The sequence below is a fragment of the Hippocampus bargibanti genome, linkage group LG06, assembly GCF_051943395.1.
Source record: "Hippocampus bargibanti isolate YZ-2025 linkage group LG06, ASM5194339v1, whole genome shotgun sequence".
NCBI classification, from domain to species: domain Eukaryota; kingdom Metazoa; phylum Chordata; class Actinopteri; order Syngnathiformes; family Syngnathidae; genus Hippocampus; species Hippocampus bargibanti.
In genome coordinates, this window is record NC_142739.1 from 20,253,306 (window position 1) to 20,269,462 (window position 16,157).

Consider the following 16,157-nt stretch of genomic DNA (forward strand, 5'->3'; position numbering starts at 1 on the left):
ACTGTTTTGTATTTGATCACATCAAAGTTCAACACAAAGACAAGCACATCGTTCCTAAAGATTATTTTAATAATCAAAGCTATCAAATGGAGTGAGGGCGAGGGGGTGAGCGTCAAAACAGGACGTAAGCGCTCTCAGTGAGCAAACAAGTGACGTCAAACTGGAATGAGAGAAGTTCTGTAAGAGCAAAGTAAAAAAGGACAAACCGGAACAAATGTAACAGCAGGGCAGATGCAGTAGTTTGTGCAACAGCATAAAACACGTACTAATAAACAAGCCTTACTACCACATAACAGCGTGGCGCTCAGTCACATTCTAAACGGTGAACATGCACAAATGCCAAATGGTTGGCACGTTTTCCTGTAACAGTGAAGACAAATAAGAGATGAAATGAAAATTATGTGGCTATTGTTTCCCCATTGTACAACAGCAACATCAAAAAGAATACACTTCCCCCATAGCCGTTCCACATGGTAAGCCGTTTTTTGAGTATTTATTCCCACATCCCTCAGGTCCATGTATTCTTTCTTCGAACAATAAATGCTCAAAATGCTTGCCATATAACAATGTGAATTTTTAATCAATATTCCAACTATTGCACTAGTGTAAAGGTTTAAGTACTAGAATGCTCTTTGTTACAGCTCCAGCTTTGTGAAAGCATAACAGAAATAAAGATGTATTGACAAAGAGCGTACGAGTAAATGGAACCTTTCGGGAATACAGTAAAGTCTCGTTATATCGATATCGGATATATCGATAGTCCCGGTTACATCAATACTATTTCTATGCACGCACGGAGAAAATTACATGCAAACAGGGTCGGATATATCGATAGTCCCGGTTATATCGATATTTTTCGGACTCCCTTGAATATCGATATAACGAGACTTTACTGTAACTGCTTTTGAGAATTTGCGTGCAGGAGTTTTCAGGGAAATGTTGTGCACAATTGTCTGAATAGTCTCATTGTAGTCATGACAAAAAAAAAAGCATACAAGAAAATGGACATCAAAGAAATGAATTAACGCTCGAAAACGGCTTTCCGTAGTTCCATCGACAGGTTGAAGATGAAGTAAGCTTCCATTGAGGGATGAAGGGATAAAGAAATAATCAAGATTGAAGGTTTTCAAATAAATAGAATGGCTCCAGAGAAGAATGTTGGAAATAATCATAAAATTCTTCTTTATAAAAGAAACATACAATTTTGTACACCTATTTACAAACAGAAAAAATGATAGGAGGGAGAAAGCAAAGGCATTTAGTGTTTCGTTTGTCTTCCTCACACATCCTTCAAGTCTAACATTCAATAGGAGTTCAGTTCAATAGTCTATTTTCAGGGAGCGTCACTTCCTGGGCCAGCCCAAGTCCCTGAGTTGCTTCATCTTAATCTTCTTTTTAAATTCTTGTTTGCTATTTTAGCCGCCAAAAAAATCTCAGCCGGAGTCTGACTCGCTGGTGTCCGAAGATGAGGATGATGAGGAGGAAGAAGAAGATGAGTCTGAGCTGGAACTGCTGCCGCTGAGGCGCGAGGGTTGACTCTGGGCTTCGGCGGGGTTGGCCTTCTCCACTGATAAAAGTCAAACACAACATATAAAAAGTCATCCGGATGCTGTCTGATCAAGTGGAAAGTGTGAAAATAGGAGCAGACTAAACTATGAGCAGTTTAGTGGCTAATAGCTAGCCGGTAGCTATTGAATCAACAGTGTGCCCTTTTTTGAGTAGGTCCAAGTTGCAATTATGCTAACGTATGGATGTGTTCATTATAAAGTGTATTTGTTTTTTTCGAATTGGTCAATTTCTTATTAGTTCATTGTGTTATGTATTTAATTTTTTTCAAGATTTGTTATACAGGAGATTTTTTTTAAATGAATTGACACACAAAAAAAGCTTGGGCCACTGGTCTACAGGGCTCTAATGTGCCATATAACTGTCGACTTTTGTGTTGTTTTGCTAAAATCATCATCAATAACATTGGTCTATTCCCATATCGTCTCTTATTTTTAGCCATTTTAACTCATTCGCTGCAATTTCCGAATTTATTTATAGTGCAGCGTGGTCCACTGGAGACAAATTCCTTGTGTGTTCTACATACTTGGCAATAAAGATGATTCCGATTACGATTCAGGAGTTGAAAAGTGTGACGTGGAGCGCCATTCGCGAATTTGTTCGGGTTTTCGTTTTTCTTATTTGGGTGCCGATAAAGCGCTGGTCAGACCTCGAGCAATGTTTCTCCCCTTCCACGAGTGGGCAGCATTTACTTTATGTCCATGTTTCGCGCTTTGTTACAGCTTCGGCTGTTGTTAAAGCGCTATATAAATCAATATGTATGTATTGTATTATATTTTGTACAGCCGGCCCCATTTCAAGCTCAGATAACTCCAGACCCATATAACTAAGGAATTAACTTTTTTTCCGATGAAAGAAAAGAGTCCAAGATTTCTTCCACTGAATTGAATGTTTATGTAGTCCTGAAAGTCAATATTCTGTGGGTCTTGCAATTTTAGTGATAATGACAACAACCCTGGCACCGGAGTGGACACATTTTTGCACATCGTTTGGCAGTGAAGTAGTTAAAGGACAACCGACGTCACTTTTTTGTTTTTTAACTGACATCAGAAAAACGTTTTATAGCATCGAAAATACCCAAAACACGCAGTATGATATTTTTAGTCAAATGCAAAACACCAATAAAAATGACTTAAAGTGTCCAAAATCTACAAAAAAATTGAGCTGCGAATTGGGCATTTTCAGAAAGTCCCACCCCCAATTCGTGACGTCACAGCAAGACGTCTTGCATTGCTTGAGAATCAAAACAATGGCTTCAGATTCGGAGAATATGCTTTCTTGTTACACATCCAGTTATGAATATGATTCAAATAGTTCATTTTGAGGCAACATTGGGGGAAAATCTCTCATCCAAAAATAAAGGCACAAAATGGCGACCTCCTGTGGCCACCTCCGTTTCCACAGGCTGATAAATTCCTTATATGGCACTTGGACGCCCTCTTCTGGCCTTCTGGCGGCTTTTGGGTGCAACACGAGGTCCCCAGACCAAACAAGTACAGCAAAATACATTGACGTAATGGAAGGACCGCTACAATGCGTCTTTTTTTACGGTCAGGGGCGGTCCTTTAGTGACATCACATACAGACTCGTCACCAACTCAAAAACAAGACTTCCTGAATCGTCAGCGCAAGTCTTAAAACGTAAAATATAGCTATATGTGGTGGAATCTTTGTAAAATACGCTCAGTAGAAGTCATTTGAAGCCATTTTACAAATTATGGACACAACTTGTCCGGAGACGTCGGTTGTCCTTAAAGTGCGGAAAAAAAGCTTGGGAGCAAATCTGATAACTGATGAATGCTCAGCTATCTGAGAAGCATTGTTTATTTTATTCCATCCATCCATTTTCCGTACCGCTTATTCCTCATTAGGGTCGCAGGGGGTGCTGTAGCCTATCTCAGCTGTCTTCGGGCACGAGGTGGGGGACACCCTGAATTGGTTGCCAGCCAATCGCAGGGCACACCAAGACGTACAACAGTCACTCTCACACACACCTAGGGACAATTTGAACATGCAAACTCCACACAGGGAGGCCGGACCGGGACGTGAACCGGTGACCTCTGCACTGTGAAGCCGGTGTGCTAACCACTGAACTACCGGGCCGCTGTATTGACATTGATATCTACATTTATCATAAAGCCTATTTGCCTCATATCAATTTGCTTACACATGTATGCAGATTCTCCATTTGCACTGACCTTTGGGTTTTGCAGGCTTCTTGGTCGAGTTCAGCTGCCCGCTGACGTCCTGCAACCTGCGCTCCAGCTCCAGACGCTTCTCCAGGGTCAGCTGCTCTTTGGATTTAACCGCGCCGCCTTTCTTCGGGGCTAACCAGAAGAAAAACAGCGGCCATGAAGAAAAATTTTGGTGAGATCAATCTATTATTTTCTAGATTATCTGGGATAATAATTTTAGTTCTTGTGGTCTGGGAGCTAATTTAATCACAAATATCTTTTACAAATAAGCATGAGTCACACATGGTGTGTAAAGCTTGTTGCACAAAATTAAGTAATTTCCAGCATGACTCAGAAAAAGGAAACAAAATAATAACCAGAAGGGGGAACCATTTTTAATTTATTTATTTATGTTTTAATTTATTTATGTATTATTTTTCTATTTATTCATTTATTAGCCAACGATTTCTGCCCAGATCCTCAAATAGTAATAAAAAAACGGATGTGGTCCTTCTTGAAGGATCCATTTTTTTCAGCGTTCACCTCTGTTGCATTTACTTGTTTTATTTTTTAACATAGATAAAACCAGTCACTGAATTGGAATAAAAATGTTTAGATTTTTGCATTTTCTTCACTGTCAAATTTAAAGTGCTATAGCGCTTATCCCCATTAACTCATTCACTGCCATCTCTGAATGTTTTGGTTTTGCTTGCGGAGCGGTGCCGATAAAGTGCTGGTCCGACCTCTGGCAATGTTTTTTACCTTCCACGAGGGAGGCAGCATTTGCCTTTTGTACAGTCACCCCTGTTTCAAGCTCAGATAACTCCAGACCCATATAATTTAGGAATTAACTCTTTTTCTGATAAAGAAGAGAATCCAAGGTTTCTTAAGCTGAATTGAATGTTTATGTAGTCCTAAAACTCAATGTTCTGTGGGTTCTGGAATTTGAGTGAAAATGACAAAAACCCTGGCACTGGAGTGAACACATTTTTGCATATCTGGCAGTGAATGAGTTCAGGTGTCTATCTCACCTGACTTTGAGAGTACATCAGGAATGGAACCCCTTAATGGGTTCAAGAAATTCAGCTCAAAAGAAAAAAAAGGTCCATATGAAATCACACTATGTACCGATGTCAGTGTAGGGCTTGCGCGGCTTCTTCCGCAGACACGTCATGACGTAGTGCTCCAATTCCTTCAACGTGGACGGTTTGAGCGTCTCAAAGTCGATCTCGATTTCCTCTGGGTTGGTGTCGCGCAGAGAGGGTTCCCGCGACTGGATGATGTGCACGACGCGGCCCAGTTTTTCACCCGGCAGCTTGTTGATATCCAGGCTCAATTGGCGCTTTTCGTCGTAGGTCATGGGTACAATCTCATCCTCCTCCTCAGAGTCGTAGTGCGGAAGCATGCTGGGTGGCAGCGGCGGGTAGAATGACTTCTTGGCGCTCCTGATGAGAGGTTCAATCCGATATTCAATCAGGCTACAACATTAAATGCAAAAGAATCTCTTATGTAGGAAGGATGGTGATACAATATTGATGATGATCTATTATTATTATTTTATGTGATTATTGTTAAACAACTTACATGCCAGTGCAAATTTCAATATTTTCGTGTGCAGTGTTACCTTTATATTAATGCTAATTTCTGGTAGCCCGTCAATGGCATTTAGCATTTTATGTCAATAGAATTTGACAGGACAAAATGAACATTGGGAAGTTCAAAAATAAAATTTTGAATTGTATTAATACAATTTTTGATATTTTTGTTACGAGTGTCAGTTTTAAAGTAAATGTTAAGCGGGAGTGACATTTGAAAAGTGTGAGAAAGCCACATTTGCTTCTTGTGAGGGTAAATGTACGGTGAAGCCTTCACTCTTTCCGTGATCTTCTACGATAGTCTCCCATTTCTTGATCGAAAGAAAATACCTGCAGGTGCTAAGGCATACTTTTTTCCCAAGTGAGCGAAGAGTTAAAATAAAATTATCATAAATAATACAATAATTATAAAAAACAATAATGAGCAATAATAAACACACAAATAATAACAAATAACAATAAATAAAATAAATAAATAAATACATAAATACTCTAAATAATAATACCATATTTTCCGGTGTATAAGGCGCACCCCCAACGAATGGTGCATTTTCAAACTTTTTCCATTTATTCCACTTCTTCTACAGCGGAAAATTGAGTTGGTGGCTGTTGACAGTTGTTGAGCGACCTGTTGTGGCTCAATATGACTTCACATATAAGGCTTATAAGGCGCAGGGTCATCTTCTGAAGAAAATGAAGCATTTTGGGTGTGTGCCTTATACATGGGAAAATACGGTAACTTTTTTCTCCAGTGACTTGGTTGTGAATTTTACCTTTTCATCTTTTTGTTTGACCCTAAGGAAGTTTGAAATATGTGCAAAAAGTACTCAAATGTTGAATATGCCATTGAAAGTTTTATGGTCTAATTAAGTTCACCAGGAAGGGTTAAAGTGCATTTTAGAATCATCCTGAAATTTCACACACATGCTTCTAGATGTCAAATTTTGCAAAGAGCAGTATTTACACTGGTGCCATTTCATTTGATCAGTTTTAGATTGATACTAACTTGCTGCTCTTCTTGCTCTGGCTTTTCTTGGTCTGCGATGTACCGTCTCTCGATGTCTTGTTTTTGAAGATTTTAGTGGGCATGGTCCACTCTTCAGAACCGGCTCGGATTTTGGCTCCGTGGTTGCGCTTGTCCGGTTTCCTGCGCTTTTTCTTTTCTTTCTTTTCTTTCTTCTCACGCTTTTTCTTTGGCTTCACGATGGGGCCCTGGGAGAGCGCAGTCAGCTGCTCGTGCACGGCACGAAGCTGCGTGTAGGGGTGGCGGCGGTAGTAGAAATTAATGAGGTGAATGTGTGATGAACAATGTAGACCAAGAGTGTCAAACTTGTTTTTTGAAGCAGGCCACTCACAGGGGTTGTTGTGAATTTGGGGGAACCATTAGAATGTTTCATCCCCTCCACATATTACATCTAGAGCGCACAACAAATTAATGAAAAACTAGTTTTCAAATTTCAAGTCAAAAACAATAACTGTTATTGTGGTTTACATACAACAATTTTAAATTTGGGTTTATTCAGGGGCCGAATAAAATGATGTGGCGGGCCAGATTTGGTCCCCAGGCCTTGACTTTGACAGCAGTGATGTCGAAAATCTGAGTGATTTAATTGTATTAAGTTTTGAATACTAATTGACTGATTTGACTGTTGAGTACCTGACAAATATAAATAAATACTGAAAAAAATAAATTACTAATACTCGCTCAAGTGTATGTAAACACTGTTAAGAAAATTATTGCAAAATCGCAGTCATTTACTGTAATGACAATTTTAATATTTGTGTAGAAGGATCATGCAAGTTGACATACATAATCTACTTTTGTGGAACGTTGAAAATGACACGATGGGCCCGATTTCGCACCCGAGCCTTGAGTTTGACACCTGTGACTGAAGTAATTGGGAATGTCTTACCTGTGTGCAGACCTGGTCCTGCAGTTCGGCCAGCCGGTGAGCTCGCTCCTCCTCGCTGTCCGAACTGGGACTGCTCTCGCTCTCCTCACTCTCACTGCTCGGCTCGCTTTCGGATGTGGACGAGGATGACGACGACGATGATGACGATGAGGAGGAGGAAGATGTGTGGCCGCTCAGAGACAAGGCGGTGTGGTCCAGTTGTGGCTCGTCGGGCATTTTGGCAAAGCTGAACTCAAACACGTCCTTTCAATGACACACATGGATCACACATGTAATAAATATATTGTTGTGATTCAATTTGAGAGTCTGAATGTCATGAAAAGGAATAATATTTCTATTTTTCTGGTATAAGGGAACCTCCAGATATAGAATGAACTCCATCCCGTGAAGCTGCTTTGCCTTATAGTAAGTAAAGGGAGTTAAGCTATTGCAGTGTTTTTCTGTGATGTCACACACAAAGTTAGATGCTCACTGTCATGACGTTTCATGTCACAAACGCCGTTTTGTTTAATTCAACAATGGGGCATCTCAACTTGAGAGGTTCCGCTGTTTCTTGACTGTTCTGTACTCTGAAAGTAAGCCTTCCACACTGGGGGGTGGTTCGTTTTATAATGCACGACTACGACTCAGGAGAGCAGCTGGGCTCACCTGCAGCTTGCGGGCCATGCCCACCACGTCATGGTCGGGTGGGTTATACTTGTAGCAATTGGAGAACATAAGGCGCACGTCTCCGGCAAACTGCTGCGCGTCACGGTACTCGCGGCCGTCCATCTTCCTCTGCCGGCAGATTCACATGAGGTTTGGGGGGGTTGTCAAAGATATATGAATAAAATGCGCAAGGACAAACAGGGGGAAAAAAAACTATGGTTCCAGAATGAAAGGCATGCACATGTTTGGGGTGCAGTGATATTATTCAGGAACTACCATAACTACCATTATTATTGTGTTTTTTTTTATTGCATAAAATGGCTTTGCATGTTTAGCCTCTGATTTTTTTCTCAAATGTATGACTGGAATAAAAAAGAATAAAATGAAGAAATGTTTATTCACTTTGAACAGGTATTACGTTAAAAAACAAATAACTATTTTACATAATGGAACAATTGTTATATACATTAAGACTTGTACATTGTCCCCGAGTTTTGAATTTAACTCATTCACTGCCAGACGATGTGCACAAATATGTTCACTCCAGTGCTACAGTTTTTGTCATTTTCACTCAAATTGCAGGACCCGCAGAATATTGACTCTTAGGACTACATAAACATTCAATTCAGCAGAAGTAATCTTAGGCTCTTTTCTTTCATCAGAAAAAAAGTAATTCTTAAGTTATATGGGCCTGGAGTTATCTGAGCTTGAAATAAGGGTGGCTGTCCAAAATACAATGCAATACATACATATTGATTTATAGAGAGCTGAAGCTGTAACAAAGGGCTAACATGGACAAAAGGCAAATGCTGCCCCCTCATGGAAGGGAAAAAAATTGCCAGAGGTCTGACCAGCACTTAATCAGCAGCCCCCGCAAGAAAAACCAAAAGATGAAAAAATTCATGAATGAAGCTCCACGTCATGCTTTTCAATTCTCAAATAAATTCGGGAATGGCAATGAATAAGTTAAAATAAATTGGGAGTATAGACAACAAAAAAATGTTATTGGACTTTGGAGTGACATTTTAGCAAAAATCTAAAATTCAATAACCTTGATTTGACCTAAAAAAAACAATTCGGCTCAACCCTTCAATCTTTCAGTTGTTTTAGGACGACTTTGTGTTCTTAATAAGGAGCAAAATCATAACATTCACAGCAGGTGTTCAATCCATGAACAGACAAACAGATTTTCACAATTTCTGCATCTTTCTGTTAAACTGCCAGTCTCTCAATTGTATCTTTGAACTTCTCTGCTACTCAAACACAACGCCTCATTTGCAAATCTCCAAACAGGATGTTCTGAGAGGGGTGTTAGGACTGATCTCATCGTGTCAGTACAAGGCTTCCACAGCCGAGAGACTAGGAGAGTCACAGAAAGATACACAAGTCCACTTCCTGGAAATTCAAGCTTTTAGAAAATGTTCAGCTGCTTGTTGTCCAAGAGCAAGTTGTGCAAAAAGTATGAAAACACTGAGTGTGTATTCAAGTTTAAAATAGCCCTAACTTGTTGAGCAAAGCAGAAAGATCCTCTGCATTTGTGTATTTGTCCGCCTTGTGTGTCACTGTAATTCCTGGCTTTTGATTGAAAATGTTGATGTTTGCGCTTCATTTCAACATTGACCTCCGGGGCAGGTGGTCTGCTTGTCCCCAACCCACCTCATTTGTCGCACTTGCAAATGTGGAAAATATCAAGGTTAGAGTTCCTGTTACATCATAAATTATGACAGTCAAGCTAGCTATCAAGCTACTTACCTACCTATCGATTTGCTATCTGTTCGTTTTCTATTATAGCTATCTATTAACAGTCTAGCTGGCTGGCTAGCTATCTATTAGCTAGCTAGCTTCCTATCTGTTTGAGTTACTTCCGGGTTGAGTGAACGTTGGCGTGTGTGGCTGCTGCTGCTCACCCACAGAAAAACTGACTGTAAAGTGACCTTGATGGCGCTTATCAATGAAATATATCATTATTATTTGTTACAATGGGATGGGATCAATATAATACATTAATTTTAATAGTAGAGTCATAATCATCAAAGTATTCTAGAACTACAAAGTGGCATGCAAACAAAAGTGATTTTGACAACTTTAATATACTGCAAACTGATTGTAAAAATAACAAGAAATAAGCGCTGCATGTCACCTTGATGGTGCTGAGGTCCATGGGACACTTGATGATGTCGTGATAGTCGTGCAGGCCGAGCTCAGCGGCATCCACAGGTTTGTAGAAGGGCCAGGCGTAGGCGGCGTGCTTTTTGGATAGCATATCTTTAAGCAGCCCGCTGCAGTAACGCATGGTGGGACTCAGCTTGCCCTTCCGTGACGGCTGCAGCTGCACACAATCAGGTAGGTCCTTCTTGGGCGGCTTGATGGGGCGGCCACTGCCCGGGCGCCGCCCCGCCACCGACATCATGGGCTGTAGTAGTACGGGTCCGCCGGGGCTGTGGACCAGGCCAATGACGGGCGGCGTGTCCAGGGTCATGCCGCCAATGCAGGAGATGGCGTTCATGGAGGAGTCGTGAACCTGTCCGCCGTGGCCTCCTTTGCCCAATCCCACCAAGTGTCCGTGTCCCTCTGCCGAAATGCCCACCGTCAAACCCATGGTGGACGGAGTGGTGGTGTCCGCCTTGCGCTTAACGCCCTTTTTCTATCCCAAGACAACCACACCAACCCCACAAAAAAAATACATTGAACATCACCATGGAAACCAAAACACTCATATTTTGTTGCTGTATAACGGCTGCCGGTTTCTGGAGTAATGAGTCAAATGAAATGTACATCGGAATGAACAGTCAAAGCCCTCACAAAGTATAATTAGAGCCGAAAAATCGAGATTCCAAACATTTTTACCACACGTCATCACAGTGAGCAACTAAAGGTTAAACAGCGATTGCTTTTTTTATGCCACCACAGAAGTGAACCTATATGCTCTGGGATGGAAAAATATAAGAAACTCACCTCTTATGATGAGTGATAATCTGCCTGCCTCAATGTTGCATCTGGATACCCATCACCAAAGAACATAATGTCTTGTTCAAACATTTTCCTACCTTTGATGTTTAACACGTATAGAACAGATGCGATATGACTTAATAAATTGCCAGAAAAGGTTATTTGTATTTCTACTGGGGAAAAAGGTATCCATTTTGTGACCTCCAGTTTTTCCAGTGTACAGTACTTAACTTGTGGTCTGGCATCCATTTTCAGAGTTGTTCCTCAAACTGCTAGCTATTTTAGAGCCTTTTGAATGATCTTTCCAGATCTATGGAATATGTTAAAGGGACAGCTCTTAACTCATTCACTGCCATTCCGGAATTTATTTGGGAATTTAAAAGCATGACGTGGAGCGCCTTTCTCGAATTTGTTCGGGTTTTGTTTTTTCTTGCAGAGGGTGCGTTTGAAGCTTCGGTCAGACCTCTGGCAATGTTTTGCCTTCCCATCTCTTCCCACTTCAGTAAAAATGACAAAAACCCTGGCAATAGAGTGGACACATCGTCTGGCAGTGAATGAGGTAAAAAAATAAATTTAAAATAAAATCTTTGGTTCTAACTTTTTTTTTACTATTCAGCGGAATACGGGGCTGGTTTCACCCAAAATATCACTTTTCTGACCAAAAAGAAGACAAAAATAAGCTTTTCATGAAAAGAAAGCATAACAACAATATATTGTGATTGGCTGACAACTTCAATTATAAAATAAACCTGAGAATAAATCTTTGAAGGCAAAAGAGTCATCTACGTACATGAATACATACACGCACATACACTTTTTCAGGGCCTTTCCTCAATTTTGGAGATGACCCAATTACCGTATTTTCCGGTGTATAAGGCACACCCAAAAGCCTTGATTTTCTTCATAAAATGACCCTGCGCCTTATACGCAAGTGCGCCTGATATGTGAGCTAATATTAAGCTACAACGGGTCTCGCAAATATTGTCAGCAGCCACTGACTCCATTTCCTCTTGCCAAAGAGGTAGCGTTTGACCTTAGCCTCTACTGTAGAGTCTTATAATCTGACGCGCCTTATTTTTGTAAAAAATAAAAAAAATAAAAAATCGATATTATATTTGTCCTTTATATGATATTTTACTGTTTTTTCATTCATTGAAGGTGCGCCTTATACTCCAGTGCGCCTTACATATGGAAAATTTTGAAAATGCACCATTCATTGGGGGTGCGCCTTATACACTGGAAAATATGGTACGCCAATAAAAGGTTCCTGCCCTTCAAACATCCTGAAATTTGAAATATACCTTGGTGGTGGGCTGCATGTGAGGAAGGCCCATGATGGTGGCCGGCGGTAAACTCTTGGTCAGCACCGGCTGCGGCGAACAGGACAGCATAGAATCGCCCGTGTCCGAGGAGGATGGCGAATAGGCCGATTGCGACACAGCCGGCACCTGTTGCGCCCGCATGGCTGACGGACACATATAGGAAGACAACATTGGTTAGCGTCAAGATGGTAGAGGCAGAGGGGCCTGCACACGGTCAAGCTGGATAAAACACCCACGGCTCGTTTTGCGTCCGCGTCCTTGAAGGCTCTTCCTGCGGGGGGCGGGCACAGGGAGCTCCACCTCCTCCTCAGGCATCTGTGCCACCTTCTGGAGGAACAGTTTTTCCAGGGACTGGGCCATTAGCACAATGTCATCTGTTGGCTAAAAGACAGAGTGCATTCCAATTAACTCATTCAATGCCAGATGATGCGCAAAAATGTGTCCAGTCCAGTGCCAGGGTTTTTGTCATTGTAACTCAAATTCCAGGACCCACAGAATATTGAGTTTTAGGATGACATAAAGATTCAATATAATGCAAGAAACCTTAGACTCTCTTCATTCTTCTTCTTCTTCTTTTTTTCTGATCTTCATCAGAAAAAAAGATTTGAATCCTAAATTACATGGGTCTGGAGTTATATGAGCTTGAAATGAGAGCGGATGTCCAAAATACAATTCAATGCATATTGTTTTATTTAGCGCTTTAACAACAGCAGAAGCTGAAACAAAGCGCTAAATATCCCGTGACTGTAAATGGTCCTTGAGAATTTTGAAAGGCGCTTATAGATGAAATGTATTATTATTATTAACATGTAAAAAAGGGGAAATGCTGCCCCCTTGTGGAAGGGAAAAAATATTGCCAGAGGCCATGGCCAGCGCTTTATTGGCACCCAAACAAGAAAAAACAAAACCCGAACAAATTTGGGAATATCGCTCTATGTAAATTCGTGAATAGCAGTGAATGAGTTAAGACACCACAAAAATATATAGTTATAAAATAAATACAATTTGTTTGCAAAACAGTCGATTTCGGATTAAGTAAAATCTGGTGTAGCTTGTAGCACGGGTGTTGTTATGTAATTCTTTTTCTATTTGATCAAGACTCAGGCAAATACATTTGGCGATCTTGACGTGCACGATGGACATCACTGGATTTCATTCAAAAATATGCCATCTATTTCCACTAACAAGATGCGATCGCTGAAGCCCACCTTGTTGTAGATGTAGCAGTTGGTGAACATGGTGTTGAAGTCCTGGATACACTCACTGGCAGAGCGGTAGAAGTTGTTCTCCAGGCGCTTTTTTATGGTGCCCATGTCCATCGGCTGCTTGATTATCTTGTGATAGTCCTAACCCGATGTGAAGAAAGATCACATTTACACCGCATTTTTCTTGAGATGTATAAAGAAGCTTTACCTTGAAGGAGAAGCAGTCATATTTCTGTTGTAAAAGGATTGTTAAAAAAAGCCAATATCTTTTGTGGGGGTTTTTATTACCAGTTATTAACATTAAGTGAGCAAAAGTTTACGAATGGACAGAATAATGAGGACATTTTCAAAGAGTAGAAACAACTCTGGCAATTTTTTGTACAATAGCTTTGATAGATCTCTCAGATGTACAATTGCCTGTTTTTCACCCAAGTTTACAAATGTGTCAAATTTTGACCCAAATTGGTTTATTTTTTTCACCCAACTGTTTTTCAAGTGTAGAGCCAATCCACAAATACTTGCAATGTCTGGTCTCATATTGATCTTTTCAAACGTTAGCAAATGCAAAGGATTTAACTTCAATATTCCAATATTTTTGGAACAAAGTGTACAATTTGAATACTCACAGGCAAATTTAGTCTATGCGCATCCACCGGCTCGTGAAATGGCCACGCAAATTGATGTTTCCAAAGGCACTTGAGTAGGGTCTTCTGGAGGTACTGAAGGTGGTTAGTGGCCCTGCCCTGTCGGGACGGGTCCCTGACAGCAGGCTGCGGAGGGGCAGGCGGACCTGGGGGTATGGTGTGTGGCAGGGAGGGGCTCTCAAAGTCCTCATAAAGCAGAGAGGGCTTTCGGATACGCTTGCCGGTGCTAGCGTGCGGGTCCATTACGCTGCAGGACAGTCCCAACAGAGAGCTATCGTGGAGAACAGCAGACAGACATGCACACACTTGGAATGAAGTCAGCTGTAGAAGGACCGGGCATTAAAACTGGAGACCGTAACAGACCTCTTTGACCCCATTTTAAGACCTTTATAAACATCATAACTTGTTTAATTATCTTATGTTTCAATGAAGTTGAAAGAGCAGTTTGTTCCTTTATTTTATCTCGTTCAGATAACGTTGGTCTTGCTGAAATAAAATACGAGATTTTGTTGTTACATTCCTGAACACTTCTTAACTTCGTGTCTGGGACGTGTTCTCGCGATATGTCCGTCCCGCCCTCCATTTGTGTTTGTAAACATTGGCAAAGAAGAGGACTGATAAACTGAGGACTGAGAAAAGAGTACCATTTTTAGAAGTTATTTCACGCACACAAAAACTGTCACGATTTCATTAAGCTTATAAATGTAACAGCAGCCAATCCACCCCAAAATATATCTAACTTTACGGGCGAACGACAACGGCAAGGTAAACTAATAAATGGACGCCTCGCGTGACAATTAGTGTTGAAAACAATAAATCATAGGGAAAATAACGGAAATTAATAGAACATGAGCTGTCCTGGTTTGACTCGGCGGGGCGACGAATGAATGGTGGGCGGCTGGTCGAGGACCGAGGTTAGCCAGAGGTCGATTACTAGGCTGTAACCGCCTTCGCATCAAATTCCGAGTAGAGTGGGGTCATAAAGCACGCCGGTGAATGAAATAGTTGCGAATTATACCACTAAGTTAATTAAGAAAGCCGGTCCCTAAGTGACACTGACAGCTAGCAAGCTGTAAGCTAAATGAGGTTAAGCTAGCAACAGTAACTAAGCATCTTACCGGTACTGCCTCGCAAAGGCTAATAGTCGAGATGGTAATATTAACTAACAAAGAAAAAAAACATGCTTATGATACCTGTCATGAGACGAATGAAGAGATGTTTCCATCGGGGTTTTGTGCAGCTATCCAAATGGGGAGAAGCAACAGAGGGGGGAGGAAAAAAAGATGCTTCTCCACTGTAGTAATACAGGTTACAGGGGAAAAAGAACACTCGCAGCTGCTTCACGAAATGGCGCCCAACTACTTCCGTTAAGTCTCTTATATATGCCGACGCAGGTCGAGCACGCCCACTTTCTATCAGGTGATCAGCCATTCCGCTCGTTGATTGGCTCAACGAATTCTGAAATGACGCCTCGATGACGTACGCGGTAGCCAGAGTGCTCCTCCGGGCTAGCAGCCAAGGCTGTTTAAAAATTATAACCTTATACGTTTCAAGTAGGGATTTTTTTCATGTTTCGCTTATGCAAGGGTTAAGGTGATAAGATCGCTCACGAGCTAGTTGACCGCATTTTTCAACATGTTCGTTTTTGTCGCTTATCTTAGTATGTATACATAAAGCATTGAAACTAGCTGCAAACATGCTAACGTCATCATGAGTCAAGGAACAAAAAGTGACGTATCAGTATGATGATAATATGCGCAGCTATATTAAGATAATCCATCCATCCATTTTCCATACCGCTTATTCCTCATTCGGGGGGGGGGGGGGGGTGCTGGAGCCTATGTCAGCTGTCTTCGGGCACGAGGCAGGGGACACCCTGAATTGGTTGCCAGCCAATCGCAGAGCACACAAAGACATACAAGTCACTCTCACACTCACACCAAGGGTGAATTTTAAGTGGTCAATCTGCCTGCCATGCATGTTTTTGGAGTGTGGGAGGAAACCGGCGACCTCTGCACTGTGAAGTCAGTGTGCTAACCACTCGACTACCGGGTGCCTATTGGTATAATATCAATTGGATTTGTTTTGTCTCACGCTTGTCAACATTCACGTGACTAGTCATGACAATAGCGTTGACCACCT

At 41.3% G+C, this 16,157-nt stretch overlaps 1 protein-coding gene across 1 annotated transcript; it reads right to left on the reverse strand.

Annotated features, from left to right (window-relative positions):
• Positions 1 to 48: 48 nt before the first annotated feature.
• On the reverse strand, positions 49 to 15,369 carry brd2b (bromodomain containing 2b). The gene is made up of 12 exons (XM_088999601.1): positions 15,209 to 15,369; positions 13,998 to 14,286; positions 13,375 to 13,512; positions 12,403 to 12,547; positions 12,146 to 12,309; positions 10,036 to 10,539; positions 7,896 to 8,024; positions 7,248 to 7,490; positions 6,341 to 6,585; positions 4,868 to 5,184; positions 3,764 to 3,892; positions 49 to 1,567 (listed from the first exon to the last, which is right to left on the reverse strand). Exons 1-12 carry the CDS (start codon positions 15,238 to 15,240, stop codon positions 1,434 to 1,436), a joined length of 2,469 nt encoding a protein of 822 aa, XP_088855727.1. The 5' UTR covers positions 15,241 to 15,369; the 3' UTR covers positions 49 to 1,433.
• Positions 15,370 to 16,157: the final 788 nt, after the last annotated feature.